This window comes from Brassica napus, chromosome A9 (assembly GCF_020379485.1).
Source record: "Brassica napus cultivar Da-Ae chromosome A9, Da-Ae, whole genome shotgun sequence".
NCBI lineage: Eukaryota > Viridiplantae > Streptophyta > Magnoliopsida > Brassicales > Brassicaceae > Brassica > Brassica napus.
This window is the reverse complement of record NC_063442.1, coordinates 42,697,375-42,711,632: the sequence shown is the minus strand read 5'-3', so window position 1 is coordinate 42,711,632 and position 14,258 is coordinate 42,697,375. Positions and strand designations below refer to the sequence as shown.

At 35.7% G+C, this 14,258-nt stretch overlaps 2 protein-coding genes and 1 pseudogene across 3 annotated transcripts; 1 reads left to right on the top strand and 2 right to left on the bottom strand.

Moving 5' to 3' along the window:
* Positions 1–6: 6 nt before the first annotated feature.
* Positions 7–3,231, bottom strand: LOC106420205 (uncharacterized protein At4g04980-like). Of its 2 annotated transcripts, none has more exons than XM_013861055.3 (10): positions 2,951–3,231; positions 2,556–2,870; positions 2,367–2,462; positions 2,146–2,278; positions 2,003–2,071; positions 1,072–1,933; positions 830–995; positions 587–751; positions 355–507; positions 7–256 (listed from the first exon to the last, which is right to left on the bottom strand). In XM_013861055.3, the coding sequence occupies exons 1-10, from the start codon at positions 2,975–2,977 to the stop codon at positions 38–40; spliced, it is 2,205 nt and encodes a 734-aa protein (XP_013716509.1). In that variant the 5' UTR covers positions 2,978–3,231; the 3' UTR covers positions 7–37. The 2 variants fall into 2 exon arrangements, with proteins under 2 accessions (XP_013716509.1, XP_013716510.1); XM_013861056.3 differs by having other exon boundaries at positions 2,146–2,272.
* Positions 3,232–3,683: 452 nt separating this feature from the next.
* Positions 3,684–5,441, top strand: BNAA09G47940D. The gene has a single exon (XM_013860902.3). The coding sequence runs from the start codon at positions 3,875–3,877 to the stop codon at positions 4,628–4,630; it is 756 nt and encodes a 251-aa protein (XP_013716356.1). The 5' UTR covers positions 3,684–3,874; the 3' UTR covers positions 4,631–5,441.
* A 1,285-nt stretch (positions 5,442–6,726) lies between these two features.
* On the bottom strand, positions 6,727–9,517 carry LOC106419905 (annotated as a pseudogene).
* Positions 9,518–14,258: the final 4,741 nt, after the last annotated feature.

Sequence of the window (14,258 nt, the reverse complement as noted above, 5' to 3'; positions counted from 1 at the left end):
TTTTCTTACAAATTGTTATATATTTTGAAGTCGTGAGTCATTGGTTTTTGAGGACTAATTCAATCTCACTACCCAACTCTCTAGTAAGCTTATCAGCTCGGTCGTCATGTCCACCAGCAAATATGTAAACTTTGTATGCAAAATGAAATGCTTTCCACAACGTTTTAGCAAATCCTAGAGTCTTATTCTTGATCATGCTACTCTTTGCCTTGCGTGAGTCTGCAGTATGCGATGCGATCTTTGCTTCTCTTTTTTCCTGTGAGTTTTAAAACCAAGAGATTCCGTTTAATAACGTTTGATCAAATGTATGTTGTAAGTTTTAAAGGTTTTATATCTTGCAGTTAGTCCTCCTACCTTTAACGCAAGTTCAATGCAACCTGATGAGATATCAACCATTGATTCTTTGATCCGAGTAAGGATACTGAAGTCGAAAGGGATGTTATGTCTCTTGAACGTCTTTTCATCTTCTGCTTTGATCTGGTCTAGAGTCTCAATCTCTCTTCTGATCTGTTTTCATCATTACTCTTCAGATATCAATTCATTACGTGTGGAAGAAGAAACAACCATAGCAATTCCTATGACTTGCCTTTGAAAAGTAACGTTCAGTCTTGTCAAAGAGTAGGTTCGCAGGAGACTCAATCTTCCAGTTCTTGAGCTCGTTGATCATACCCTGCAGCTTTGAGTGCAACGCAGAAGCCATTCTTATAGCATCAAGTTTATCCTCCGGGAACCCTTCACATCTGGCTAGAACCTAACAAAGTTCAAACATCTTTCATGTCATCACAAAATAATTAGGTACATATCTAACACTTCTCTTGTTGTCACTTACCTGTCTTTCATCTGTTAGTTTCTCAAGAACTGATTCTATGTACAAGTGGAATCTCTGAAGCTCAGTCATGTCCTTACTCTTGAAACTGGAGATCTCTGCTTTAAGCTCATTGATTGCTTTCATATACATTTTCACATCTGCTTCTATTTGCTGAAAATAAGGTGACCTGTGTTACCAAAAAACATTAAGCCAAGTATCAGTTTTATACCCTTGTTGTTTATAAGAATGTTATGTGGTTTTACTTCTTTTTTATCTCAGCAAGAGCATCAGCCATTCCTTGCTTTCCACCAACGCCTTTGCTTCCTCCTCCTCCTACTCCACGTGATCTTGGTTTTGGATCCTTACCTTCGATTTTCGCCTTGAGGAATCTGTAGAGTTCCCCTAGTTTGGTTGATCTCTTCAGTTTACCAGTTGCTTTCTTGGCTCCCAAGCGAGGTGGTGGAGGTGGTGGAGACCCTGATCCTTTTCCTGGAGCCTTTAAAAGTGGTGGTGGTGGCAGTGGTGTTGCAACCCCTGGAGGTTTAGGAGGTGCAGCTTGTCCTCTTTCAGCAGTCATTGGAAGTGGTTGAAGTGACGGTAGTGCAGCATTCCCTGGAAGTGGAGGAGTTAGAGCCAAAGATTCCGGAACAGTTTCAGATTCCTCTGAAACTTTTGAGTAGCTTTTATCCTCAGGGGTTGCTTCATTTGCTTTCTCCATCTTCTCTATCCTCTCTGTTTCACTCTTCTGTTTCTTCTTTACACTCTCATTATCACCATCACCATCATTGCTCTGAGCTTCTTTCTGGCACATCCTCTTTTTGATAGTGAGTTTCTTCACATTGATGGGAATCAGTACTACAAGCGCTTGCATTCTCATATGTCTTGGAAGATTTGAAGCAGAGATTTTAATGTCTCTAACTTTACTAGATGGATGCAGCACCGTTCTTGGTGTGATCGGTTGCTTAGTGAATGATTCTGATGGCAATGAGGCTCGCTTGCTAGGTGTTTTACTCTGAGAAGGAGTATTAACCTTTGGCTTCTTTTCCTCAATGTTGATCTCAGTCATGTTGAGCATCTCGTTGCTCCCTGTAATAAGTCCATCTAATGCAGCTAAAACTTTTCCCACTGCAAGAAACTCAATAAGATCCTACAACATATACATGAATTGAATTATAACTATCTCTTTTTCTTTACATTTTTCGATCCGGCAACATGTCAGTCGACGCCTTAGCAAAGAAGTTACTTGTTGACTACACTCCTCACCTGTAGAACTTCTTGTTTAATGAAATCATTGTTCAGAAAAAAAAGAGTTGCATAAAACTTTTTGGAATGATTACCAAGTCCATCGGACAGATTCTTCCCAAGACTATTACTGTTCCTGTACTTGGATTTGGCGATCCATTCGTGGTCATCGATCCATGAATCTCCAATTGATTTCAAAGTGTTGTAAAATTGGTCAAGCAACTGTTGCTAGAGCAGTTTTGATCAAAGGAAAAGAAAAAAGTTTGTTAGAGCTTAATTAATGTAACTTAGTCATGAGATGAATTCTGCATGGAACCTTATCAGTATCTGCATGTCTTATATCCAGGAGACACGAACTCTCAACAATCTCAGGACAAAGCTTGTGAAGATCTTCCATGGTACGCATCACCATCTACCAATAGGCACAAAATATGTAGGAAGATAAGATCAACAAAATATCTAGGTATATCAGTTCTTGATAAAATATTATCCCACGTAAACTGACATTGGTTATGGAACGATAACCGGTGAGAGGCGGAAGGTCAATGATGCCCCTAAATGTGATAATCTTCCTTCGAAGCTCGAGCATGTGATTGAAATTTCCGTTCCATTTGCTAGTATCGCAGCTCGAACTTGAGATGTTTGTTGTTTCTATGTTAGCATTTTCTATATCTTCAACCAACGAAGCAACACGTCTTGATGTTTTTTGGTTAAGGGATGGAGATCTAGACGCCATGATCGATGATGGTGGAGAAACCAAGGAAGGTTTAACATCTTGTTTGGTCTTACTACTTGTAAGTAATGCTTGCCCTTTTACAGGCTGTAACAAAGTTCACAACAAATAAAAAGAACATAGATCAAATCGATGATTAAAAACAATTGGTGAAACTGTGGTTTTACCTCAACTTTATGGGTTCTCACACTCATCAACGGAGAAAGCGATAGGAATGAAGGGTGTGAAGCTTAGAGTCGTTACTGTTAACGCCAGCGCTCCACATCTATCAGAGCACCTCCAAGGGAAGTTCTCCTCTAGAGTTTTTCATCTAAGAAAATAAAAACAAATGAAAAAGAAAAAAAGAAGAGTATCTCAATTAATGATTTATAAGATATTCATGAAATACTTCTAAAATCTTTGTTATTTTTAATTGGTTTCTTTTTCTTTTTATATTAAATTTATATAAATAACTAAATTATATTAAAATATAATATTTTTGTTTAATTATCTTGGTTAAGATTCTATGACTGGACTTGCTCTCCTCACTTATCCAATTTAAACACATGGCATCTCCTAATAGATTTCCAGACATAAGAAGATACAAACATAAATGGTAAAACTGTTTTATTTCTTTGTTTTTTGGTCAACAGAGAATATTTATTAATAACTAAAATTAAACGTTCAATTTATTTAATTTTCTTTTTGTTTGAAACTGAAAGTTAATATTGTTAATGTTAACTTTCAACTGCGCCAGCAAGAGCCAGCAAAATTACCGTCTTAAATAATCTGCACGCTTTCCTTTTCTTTTCTCGACTAGTACTGCATGCTTTACTATAGTACGTGTAAAGACAAAGTTGGTTATAAATTCTAAAACGTGAAATTTAAATCTAATCGTAAAAAAGGTGTCGGCGTATGCCTGTGATTTCTTTAAGAGTTGCTATTATTTTTTCCAGGATTTACAGGTTAAAGCAAAAATGGTCATTAAAAAATTATTAATTTCACTGTTATGAAATTTTTATTTAATGAAGAAAGTTAGGCTAAATTAGCCAATAAATACCCACAGCTCTCACTTCAATAAATACCCAAAGCTCTCACCTCTGTCCTCTGTTATGGGTTGTTGCGTCAGCTTCCCCACCGCCGACCAGAAAGATGATTCCATCTCCGGCAAGAGCACATCACCGCCTCCATCCGTCGTTGAAGAAGAGACAGTAGTCAAAGAAGTCTTGTCTGAAACCACATTGGTAACTGACAACACGACGTCGAACAAGATTCCAGAAGGCAAGGAGAAGAAACCCGGAGCTGTCAACGTAGCTCCAGACCCTGGTTTAACGGAGAACGGTTTGGTTGAACTGGAGAAAGGATCAGAAGTTTCAGAAATTTGCAGTTTGAGCGAGAGCCTGCTTTCTATCGTGAATGAGTGCAATGAGGAGGAAGCGAAACAGAGGAAACTGCAAGGAGTGAGACAAAGATCCCCGGAGAAATCTCGGAACCGGGTCATGGTTCATAATTACCCAACCCGGATAACCGATATGTCGCCCCGTAAGAGAAACGCGGAAGGAGGAGGAGAAGAAGAAGCTGGCTCGGTGAGGCTGGTGCCTTCGGGTACGGGTCAGAGAGACCCGAATAAAAGATCCGGGAGGAGAAGGTCCAGGTCAGTCATGATAGGTCCGACTCGGGATCATTATTGTACGGACAGTGGCAGAGCAAATCTGTCTCTGGGTCGGGTGAGACCTGAGCCTAATAAGAACGGGTCGGATCATCATCAGTGGCTGAGTTGCGGTGCAGCTGGAGATAATGAAGTATCTACCCCTATCGACTCATTTGAGAACTCTCTTGTCACATTAGAGAGTTTCATCTTTCTTTGACATTTTCATGGAAAAAAATGTTACTGGAGAATAACAGTCTCGAATTATCGCCGAAATTTAATCAACTATTTTTATTGATTTACTGTAACCGCTAACCATAATAGGAATGACAAGAATTTAACAGGAATGGATAGGAAAAATAAATAAGAATAAATTTTTAAGAATAGTGACGCATTATCAAAATTAATAGCTAACAAATTTATTTTATAATTCTCTACAAACAAATTAACGAGAAAGAACGAAATAGAAAAAAAAAACTATTTCTCATGAAAGATATTTTTTTTAAAGAAATCTTAAAGAATATAGGTTACTCTTCATTTCTGTTGTTATATCATTCAAATTTCAAAGTCTAAGTGATTATGACATATTCATATGCGAAAATATATTCTTTAAAATACATAATTAATAAAAGTTTACTAATATTTCTATTTTCTGTAAGTTTTAAATTTTTTAATATTTTTTTTAAGTTTGAAAAAATAAATAGTTGATTCTTAAATAGACATTTATTTTTTAGACACTTATTTTGTTTATAAACAATTGGTTTGGTTCAGTTGTCTTTTGGGTATATTAGATTTTATTTATTGCTTTTAATTGAACTATAATTATTTTATGATTCTATATTAGATGGAAATCTTATTAACTTTGTTAGTTACATTAATCATTATAGCTCTTTTTTTTATTGAATAAGTGATGATCCAATGGTTCTCACTCAATGAACTTTGGATTTTAAAGGTTTCATTGAATTATCGTGGTTTTCGTATGAATCTGAGGTTTCAATTAATAAGTAGGGTCTTAACAAGAAAATTCCTATTTAGTTTGGTTAAGTGTCTTTGATTTATAATATATTTTCAAAAAATTGTATATAACTAATTTAATATATGCTAGTTTGGAATACAGATGGATACATGTTGTCAATTCGAATTGACAAGTGAACAATAATATTTTTAGTTCATACATATATATAAATATTTTTGAATTCCAAAATTTAAAGTTTCTTATGTATTATTAGACAATTGATATTCGATCTTGCATATTAATATTCATTTGTCAAGAAACAGAGATATAATCAACTATAAAAACTGAAAATTGAGTATTATTTTCAAATCGTTTGATATGTTCATATTTGTGTTATTCACAGCTTACTCAAATCTCATACATAAAATTCTATTAAATTATGTTATTGTTTAATAGTTTGGATGATATCCTTCAATTTGGTTACCAATGAAAGTAGTGTCATTTTTACTTTAGAAATTTAGATTTTTAACAAAGATTTGATAACCTTTTTGTCTGGTAAATCATTTAAACCTTTTTCTCTTTTCCATAGCAATTTTTTATTATTTAGGCTCATCTTTTGTAGAAAGCATTGCACAGATTTTGCTTTAAAAGCTTTCTTGCTTGTCCTTTTGTACCCACACACCACATAAACTATTTTCTGGGATGAAATTAAGTTGAATAATCTGGCAAGCAAAGATGGTTTTTTTTACCGTTAATTAGCTAAAAAGTTTGTGATCAGACTTTTTGTTTTGTTTCAAGTTTGTCTTATGTATATTGTAAACAAAAACATGATGAGACCATAATTTCTAGACTAAATTAATATAATCAAAAGTGCATCATATGACATTATTATCTATTGATATCCATACCGTTCCTCAAAGAAACTATAACTTTAGAATAACGTTTATATCGTGTTATAGAGACTAGATGATTTATAATGAATCAAAAAAATGGTAGGACAGACAATGCTGGGAGGAAGAATCCATAACCAAAGTTTGAACTGCAATTGTTTGAAAATGAATGAAACAATCGTAATGTGATGTGCATTGGATCCTCTGGTGAGTAGTGACCAAAACGTACCGTTTGCATTCTTTAATCTTGTTTCGCTTTATGGCTAATTTTACAAAATCTAATATATTTTGCCTAAATACTGTTTTAAAAAATAGACCAGTGGTTCGAATTCATATTTAATGTATCTTCCAATCTCATAACTAGTTCTTGTCTGTATGTTAGTACTACCATCATTGTTCGGAACAACGTAACGTCTGAATTGATAGTTCAAGTTCAACTAGTGGTTTATATAACACGGCTATTAGTTTGTGTTTCTGGCCATTGTAGTACAACAATCAACTATTTAATAAGAATGATCCTCAGACAAATGTTGAAAAGTAATACCATAGTGTTACTGCCTATCAAGCTTCAGCATTTGTCAAGACACATATGCTCAACTGAAACAATGAAAAATTATACACTGACAATGAATCAATGACAAAAGAGAAGAAACAAAGCGACATAAAAAGGAGAAGACAGCCAAAGATCTGCTTAGATGTAAGCAAACATACTTAGTTTATACTAAAAAGTCCAAGTACCTCATATATTATTAACCGAGACTTTGTGTATTGCAGATAAGATCCAAACATTCTAAGAAAGCATATCAGCAAAATACATATCTCTCCTCTTCCGACAAGGCTCACCAACTTCTTCCAAGAAGATTTATTTTAATCTAACAATGATGATTTGGCTCCAAACGGACCAGAAAGCATATTTAGAAAGCTTTTGTCCAATTCACCACTCGAGAGCATATCCATAACCATCTTTACGGTGGAAGCATCTGAAGAAAACCCACAACTCTTCATTTCTTCAATGAGTTTAGCTGATGTTGCTAAGTCACCACCACCTCGGAGATGAGCTCGGATTAGTGTGTTGTACGTACAATCATTTGGCACAATACCATCCTCTCCCATTTTCCTAAACAACATGCCAGCTTCAGAGAGCGAGCCTTTCTTGCATAATCCGGAAATCATTACGGTGTATGTTTTGACATTAGGCTTCACTCCTCTAAGAGGGAGGCTACAGAATAGATCCCAAGCATCATCTACTTTACTTGCATTGCACATCCCGTGAATGATGATATTATAGATACCAATGTCAAGTTCCGTCTTACTCTTGTGCATTTTATCAAGTATTCCCAAAGCCTCTTCTACTTCTCCATTGTCACACAACCCATCCAGCAAAATACCGTAAGTCATAATATCAGGATGAGCACCTTCAGAGACCATCTCTTGGAAGAGTTCTTTGGCAGCATTAATTTTTCCCGATTGACAAAAGCCTTGGACGAGAGTTTTATAAGTGACTGTATCGGCAACCACTCTTCTCAGAGACATTTTGCGGAAAAGTCTCATACCTTCATCAACCCGTTTAGCCTTACAGTATCCGTTTATAAGGATATCAAGCGTCAAGATATCAGGATCGCATCCCTGTGTCAGGATCTATGCCTCTTGTGATCATCTCATTGTACAACTCTTTAGCCTCGGTAAGCTTTTCCCTCTTTCACAAAACTATCAATCAAAGAATTGAAAGTGATGACGGTGGGGGTGATTCCCCTTGTGATCATATCCCTCAGCAACGGTGCACCATCATCCCATCTTCCAGCACTACAGAAGCCTCTAATGAGAGAGTTGTAGGTAAAGACATTTGGTTTGATACCTTTGGTTTCCATTTCATTGAAAAGGCTGAGTGCATCGTCGAGGCTCCCATCTTTGCAAAGACTGTCAATGATGATATTGTATGTGACTGCATCGAGCTTGATCTTTCGATCTTCCATCTTCCTGAGCAGATCCAAGGCCGAGGCAGTGTTCCCTGACTTACACATTCTGTTCAAAACCGGACCGTATGTAGCTCCATCGGGTTGACATCCATTATCCACCATCCGATCTATTAAATCCACTGCTTGAGACACTTTATCCTTGAGACAAAGTCCATTGACAAGTGTGTTTGAGATCTGGTACATGTTCAGTTTCAACCATACGATCAACTAACTCAACAGCTTCAGAGAGTAGACCCTTGAGGCATAATCCGTTAATCAAAGTAGAGAACGTGACTGCCGGGCTCAAACCCAAGCTTCAACATCTTCCCCATCACAGAAAAAGCAAATCCAAGTTTACTACGCCGGCAGAAGCAATTGATGACTATACTCAGAGTGTAGTGGTTATGTGTTCGATTCCATCTGCTTGCAGAGAGACAACACGAGATCATACTGTTTTGTTCTGGCAATGCCACTAAACAATCTACTGAAATCAACGAGACTAGGAAGAGGACGAGATTGAATCATGGTTTGAAACAGAGCAACAGCATCATCTTTCTTGATATCGACGAGGCCACTTCCCAATCTCTCATTGTACGAAACGTTAATGAGAACAGAGAAGGCGGAAGAGGAGAGAAATAATGCGATTCGAGGCTGAAAAGCTTTACGATGAAAAGGAATCAATCTTCCTATCATCTTCATTCCTTTTCTTAGGGCTTTCTTTCCTTTGGAGGAGACAACACAAAACCCCGGTTCGATTAATATTTCAAAACCGGTTCAATGTTTCTTATACCAAATACAGAACCAGTTCGAGTGAATTGCGATCACAATTCATTAGTTTGATGGCGTGAGGTGATTTTGATTATATTTACCTTTTATTCATTAGTTGTGATTTCAAAGGGTAAGTGCTGGTTTTGGGTTAGCTAGAGAGTATGCATTAGAGCCGTGACATTCTCTGGAACAGAGTACATCTGAACAAGTTCTGGAAGGATTTGTAACCCATCTGTACCGCTTCGGCTTCTTTACATCCTCCACCACTCCCATCCCCAAAGCTCTCCCCTTAGCCTCAAACTCTCGACGATTGCTACACACCAAAAGAAACCTATTTATCTAGAATCAGATCTTTCTCGTTCCATTCTTCGACACATCCAACTGAAATCGACGAATTTCAATTCTGGGGTTTATAAATAAAAAAAATGACACCTTTTTATCTTTTGTATTCGAATCGAGATTGTTTGAGAGAGAAGATAAAGACGAAGATAGTTTAGGTTGAGAAGGGTCAATTTCATTAAGACAAAACATAAAAAGAATAAAATTTGTAGTTGACTAAGATGAAGGGTATAAAAGACAAAGCACAAGTGAAATGTGCCTTTATTACAATTTAAATGTAATAGAATGTGCTTCGAGATGTATTTTTTTCTTTTATTTTCTGTTTTAATTGAGGTCAAAATGGTCTTTTCATATTCATCTTCTACGTTTCGTCGCATGTAACCCTAAGTACACGCAGCCACTCAATTTTGTTTCTATCCTTTTGTTATAAGTTTTCTTCCGATTATTTCATTCATTATTCATCAAAAATCCATAGATCCGTATGAAATACATGGAATTTTAACCGCAAACTAACTAATTACGTTGTTCTGGGATTGAGATGCGACCTATCCCTCTAGTGAGAGCCTCATTCAGAAATCGATTCTCATTTGATGCGATCTATGGCGTGAGGTGATTATGTTTAGCTTTTATTCATTAATTTTTATTTCAAATTGATGAGATTTTCGATAATTAAGATTCGACTGGGAGAAAAAAGTTTTGGAAAATTCCTTTTCTCTTAATGTAAATGTTTCCTTTTTTCCAATGCTTACAGGTCGGCTGCTCTGCATATATAAAGACACTCTCAGATCATCAATAAGGTGAGAGAGGCAAGAAAGATACAATGTTGAAAAAAAGACATGGCTCAATTTTGAAAAGACATGGCTCTGATAAGAGAAGACGTGGCTCCAGCTCCAGCTCCAGCTTGAGTGTGGAATTGGAAGTGCTACCACACGATGTGATAGAGCTCATACTCGAGAGACTTCCCGTGGAATCTCTGCGGAGATTCAGGTCTGTGTCCAAGAAGTGGATATCCACAATCGATTCCCCTCGTTTCCAGTCAAGGCAGTTGAACCTTCGCAGGCAATCACGAGGTCATGATCTCCTTTTCGTAGCCTATTACGAGGATCCTCCTGATGATGTAGCTCAACATGCCTTGGGCTCTTCTTCTTCTTGCATATACCGTACTGTCAAGTTCCCTTTTCCGAACGTCTTGCTTTGCTATGGTAGCTGCGACGGTCTGGTTTGCTTCTTCTGTATTCACACACCCAACGTCGTGGTGAATCCGGCCACTCGATGGCATCGGAGTTTTCCTTTTTCCTCCCTGCAACGCCTTATCATCGACAAAGGACCCCCCTTTGCCAGCGGCGACCTAACTTATGAGCTTGGATTTGGTAAAGACAAGTTGAGTGGTACTTACAAGCCTGTTTGGTTGTATAATTCATCCGAATTTGGACTAGACAATGTTACCACTTGTGAAGTTTTTGACTTTAGCACCCACTCCTGGAGGAACCTTGTCGCTTCTTCTCCTTATCCTATTCTCAGATTCCAGAAGCCAGTCTATTTTGACGGGTCACTCTATTGGCTCACCGACTGTGTAGAAACAAAGGTTTTGTCTTTCGATCTCCACACTGAAACTTTCCAAGTCATCTGTAAAACTCCCTTTGCCGATGCACCTCGCCCAAGTAACGTAGTCTTGTTCATCCTTGATGACTGTTTGTGCGCTTCTGAGAAAACGTGGCCAACGCAAGTCATATGGTCTTTGGATTCTTCTTCAAAGACATGGAAGCAAATGTGTTCTATAGATCTCACCAATACTTTTCCTTTGTTCGACAGATACGGTCCCATACCCTTACCCGTAGCAATCCTGGAGAAGAACAAGTTATATCTCCATGGTCGTAACTACTTGGAACCACTCATGCTACATGATCTCAATACCAAATCTTTTGAGGTTGTCTCCACACCTACCACCCCCGGAGATTGTATTTATTATTTCGAAAGTTTGTTCTCTGTTTAATCTTTTATGTTTCCTTATTTATGTATCAATCAACCATTTGTAACCTGAACAAATGTATTTGGATACATAATATGTAAATAATCAAACCTGAAGAAAAATGAATTGAATTTTAAAAGGATAATTATAGATTTAATGTTGAGTCAATCTTATAAAGAAATGGACTTTTTAGCTTTATCCAAAACACGTACCAAACTGGGGAATGTTGAGTCAATCTTAATTTAATGTCGCTTAGTTATAGGGATGCACGTAGCTTTATATGGTTCATCTGAGAGTATTGTTTTGTCGACGTCTGAGAGTATAATAATTTCAGCGTTCTTATAAAAGTCTAAAAAAAAGAAACAAAGAAAAAACACCAAGTAATTGTAATTTGGTTTAGGTACACACTGAACAACTTATAAACCAATAGTTAAAGAAAGGTCTACCATTACCTTACTCCACTCTTGAAAACCCTTTAAGGAGTGGAGACGACTGAGAAACAATTAGCTGAGGTAATTTAAAGAAAAACATTTGTTATAAATGTTCCTTCACTGAGGTTAGACAAAGATAAGAGCACCTTTATCGCGGAACACAATGGGTTTCTGCATGAAATAAGGGTGTGGATCCTACGTTTTTTAAAAAAAATGGTTACCAAAGTCGCTAGTTATGGATCGCTCTTGGCCAATTTGTTACACTATTTTATGGACCCCACGACACGTGGCGGCCCGCGATTGGTTTCGTTTTAATTTTTTTATTTTTAAATCAGATAAAACAAAAAAAAATTTAGAAATCCTCACCCGATAATCATGCTCTAAGATGAAGGACTGGTTCTCAGAATCTGTAAAAACTGCAGGTATTGGTGAAAGAAAATCCATTAAATGTATCCAAACAGACATAATGCAGTGTTCCAAGTCTCATATGCTTCCAAGCCAGAAGGCACAATTGCCCATGTCCTAAAGGTACTACTAAACTTACTATAAGAGGATTTGCTCAGATAAATCTAAGTATATGCTATCTTTTGCTAAACCACACAAATATTATGGATTCTCTTGTATAATTTGTAACCTTTTTGGTAACCTTTATGGTAATAATAAAAGGCGTGCAATGTTATTGTCCAATATGTGATGATCCTAAAATGTTTAATAATTTTTTTATTAAGAATCTTTAATTAAGAGACTAGCATTGGATCTCATAAATGTTGAATTTTTTTAACTAAGTCTCTTAACTAACATTTACTATTTAAAAAGTACTTAAAAGACCTTAAAGGAGTCTTTGGGTTAATGATGCTTTAAACGCCTTAACACTGTCTTTAATCCTAAATCGGAATCCAATATTAAAAAAATTATATTTGCATAATAATCTTCAAAATCAATCAAAACTCACTAATAAAAATTACAAACAATATTATCTAATAAAAATACAAACTAAATAATCTGCAAGAAAAGTTTAACTAACTCAATTGAATTAGTGAATTTTAAAGAAGAATTATTTTGCTTAGAACAGCAAAATTTTCTAGACCACTGCCAAGAGGAAAGAGTGGTTGGCACAAACGGTTAGTTTTCAGGTAATACGCGAAAATAGTCGAGAATCAGTGAATGTTTTTATGACTCAACATAAATGATATACATGTGATCATCACTGACATTTGTATTTAAGTTGACATACCGTATATTATGTATATATATATATATATATATATATATATGTATATATGCATTTACAATATCCAAATGTTGAACAGTGATTAGATGAAAGTCTAGTGTATAACGAGAACAAAATGGTTTGGACACGAGAAGAGACAAAATTTGTCTATGTGAATTTAGGCTCTGAATGGTGACTGCGGTTTGAGCGGTGCGGAACAAGCGGTTCAACTGCGGTGCGGTTCTAACAGTTATAAAAATATATAGATATATAGTATACGTAAAGATTTTTGTTATTGTTAACTGCGGGGCGGAGCGGAACGATGGTCACCATTCGAAGCCTTAGAAGCAAAATAACAGTAAATACCCATGAGCCATGATCCCTCTATCATTTCACATACAGTGATGACACACATATTCATATAAAATGTAATCAAATCAAATAGTGTTTATAACTTACATGTCATGTACGTAACTGTAACTCTAACCCCAGTCCATTACTCGAATTATTCTTTTTTTAGTGCACCATTACTCGAATTATTTGAAGTGGATATTTTACATTTGTTCGCTCACATGAACTCGTGTCCACATTTGTCTCATCCACATTTTTTGTGTCCATTTTTCTTCAATCCACATATTTAAGTTTTTAAAGAAAACTCAGATGGTGGTTAAACTATATTCACCTACATTTTCGTAATGATTGTCTCTGAATGGTAATCAAGGGAACGAAGAGGAACACTGCATTCCTTAATGTTCCTCAAAAATGTTACCATTCGTGAGGAATATTTTTTCCTCTTCATTCCTTCTCATTCCCTTTTTTGTAGAGAATTATAATGCAAATTTGTTCCTTGTTAATTTTGATAAGGAACCCTTATTTCTCATCGTTCCCAAAATTTTATTCCTATTCATTCTTTTCCTAATCATTCATAGTGTTCCTTGATGGTTACCAGTCACACCCGGTTTAAATTAGAAACAAACAAGAAACTATATGTTTTGTGAAAAACGGTAAAAACAATTTTGATTGTGTGTTCATTTAACATGAAACAAAAGTTTAATATAAAATTAACAATATATTATTTATTATAACTTGTCCACAAAAAATAAATTCACGTCTATTGTCTACTATAACTTATATATAAGAGTTTTTTATTTTTTCAGCTATTCATGTTCATATTTTTTATGTCCGTACATTTTATATAATTTTAATATAAAAAAATTATCTATGAAAGTGGATTTTAAAATGTAGTAGAAAAAATTACAATTTATTGTAATAATTATATTTATTTTATATATTTTTAATTTTAAGAAAAATCAAATAAAAACATTGAATGA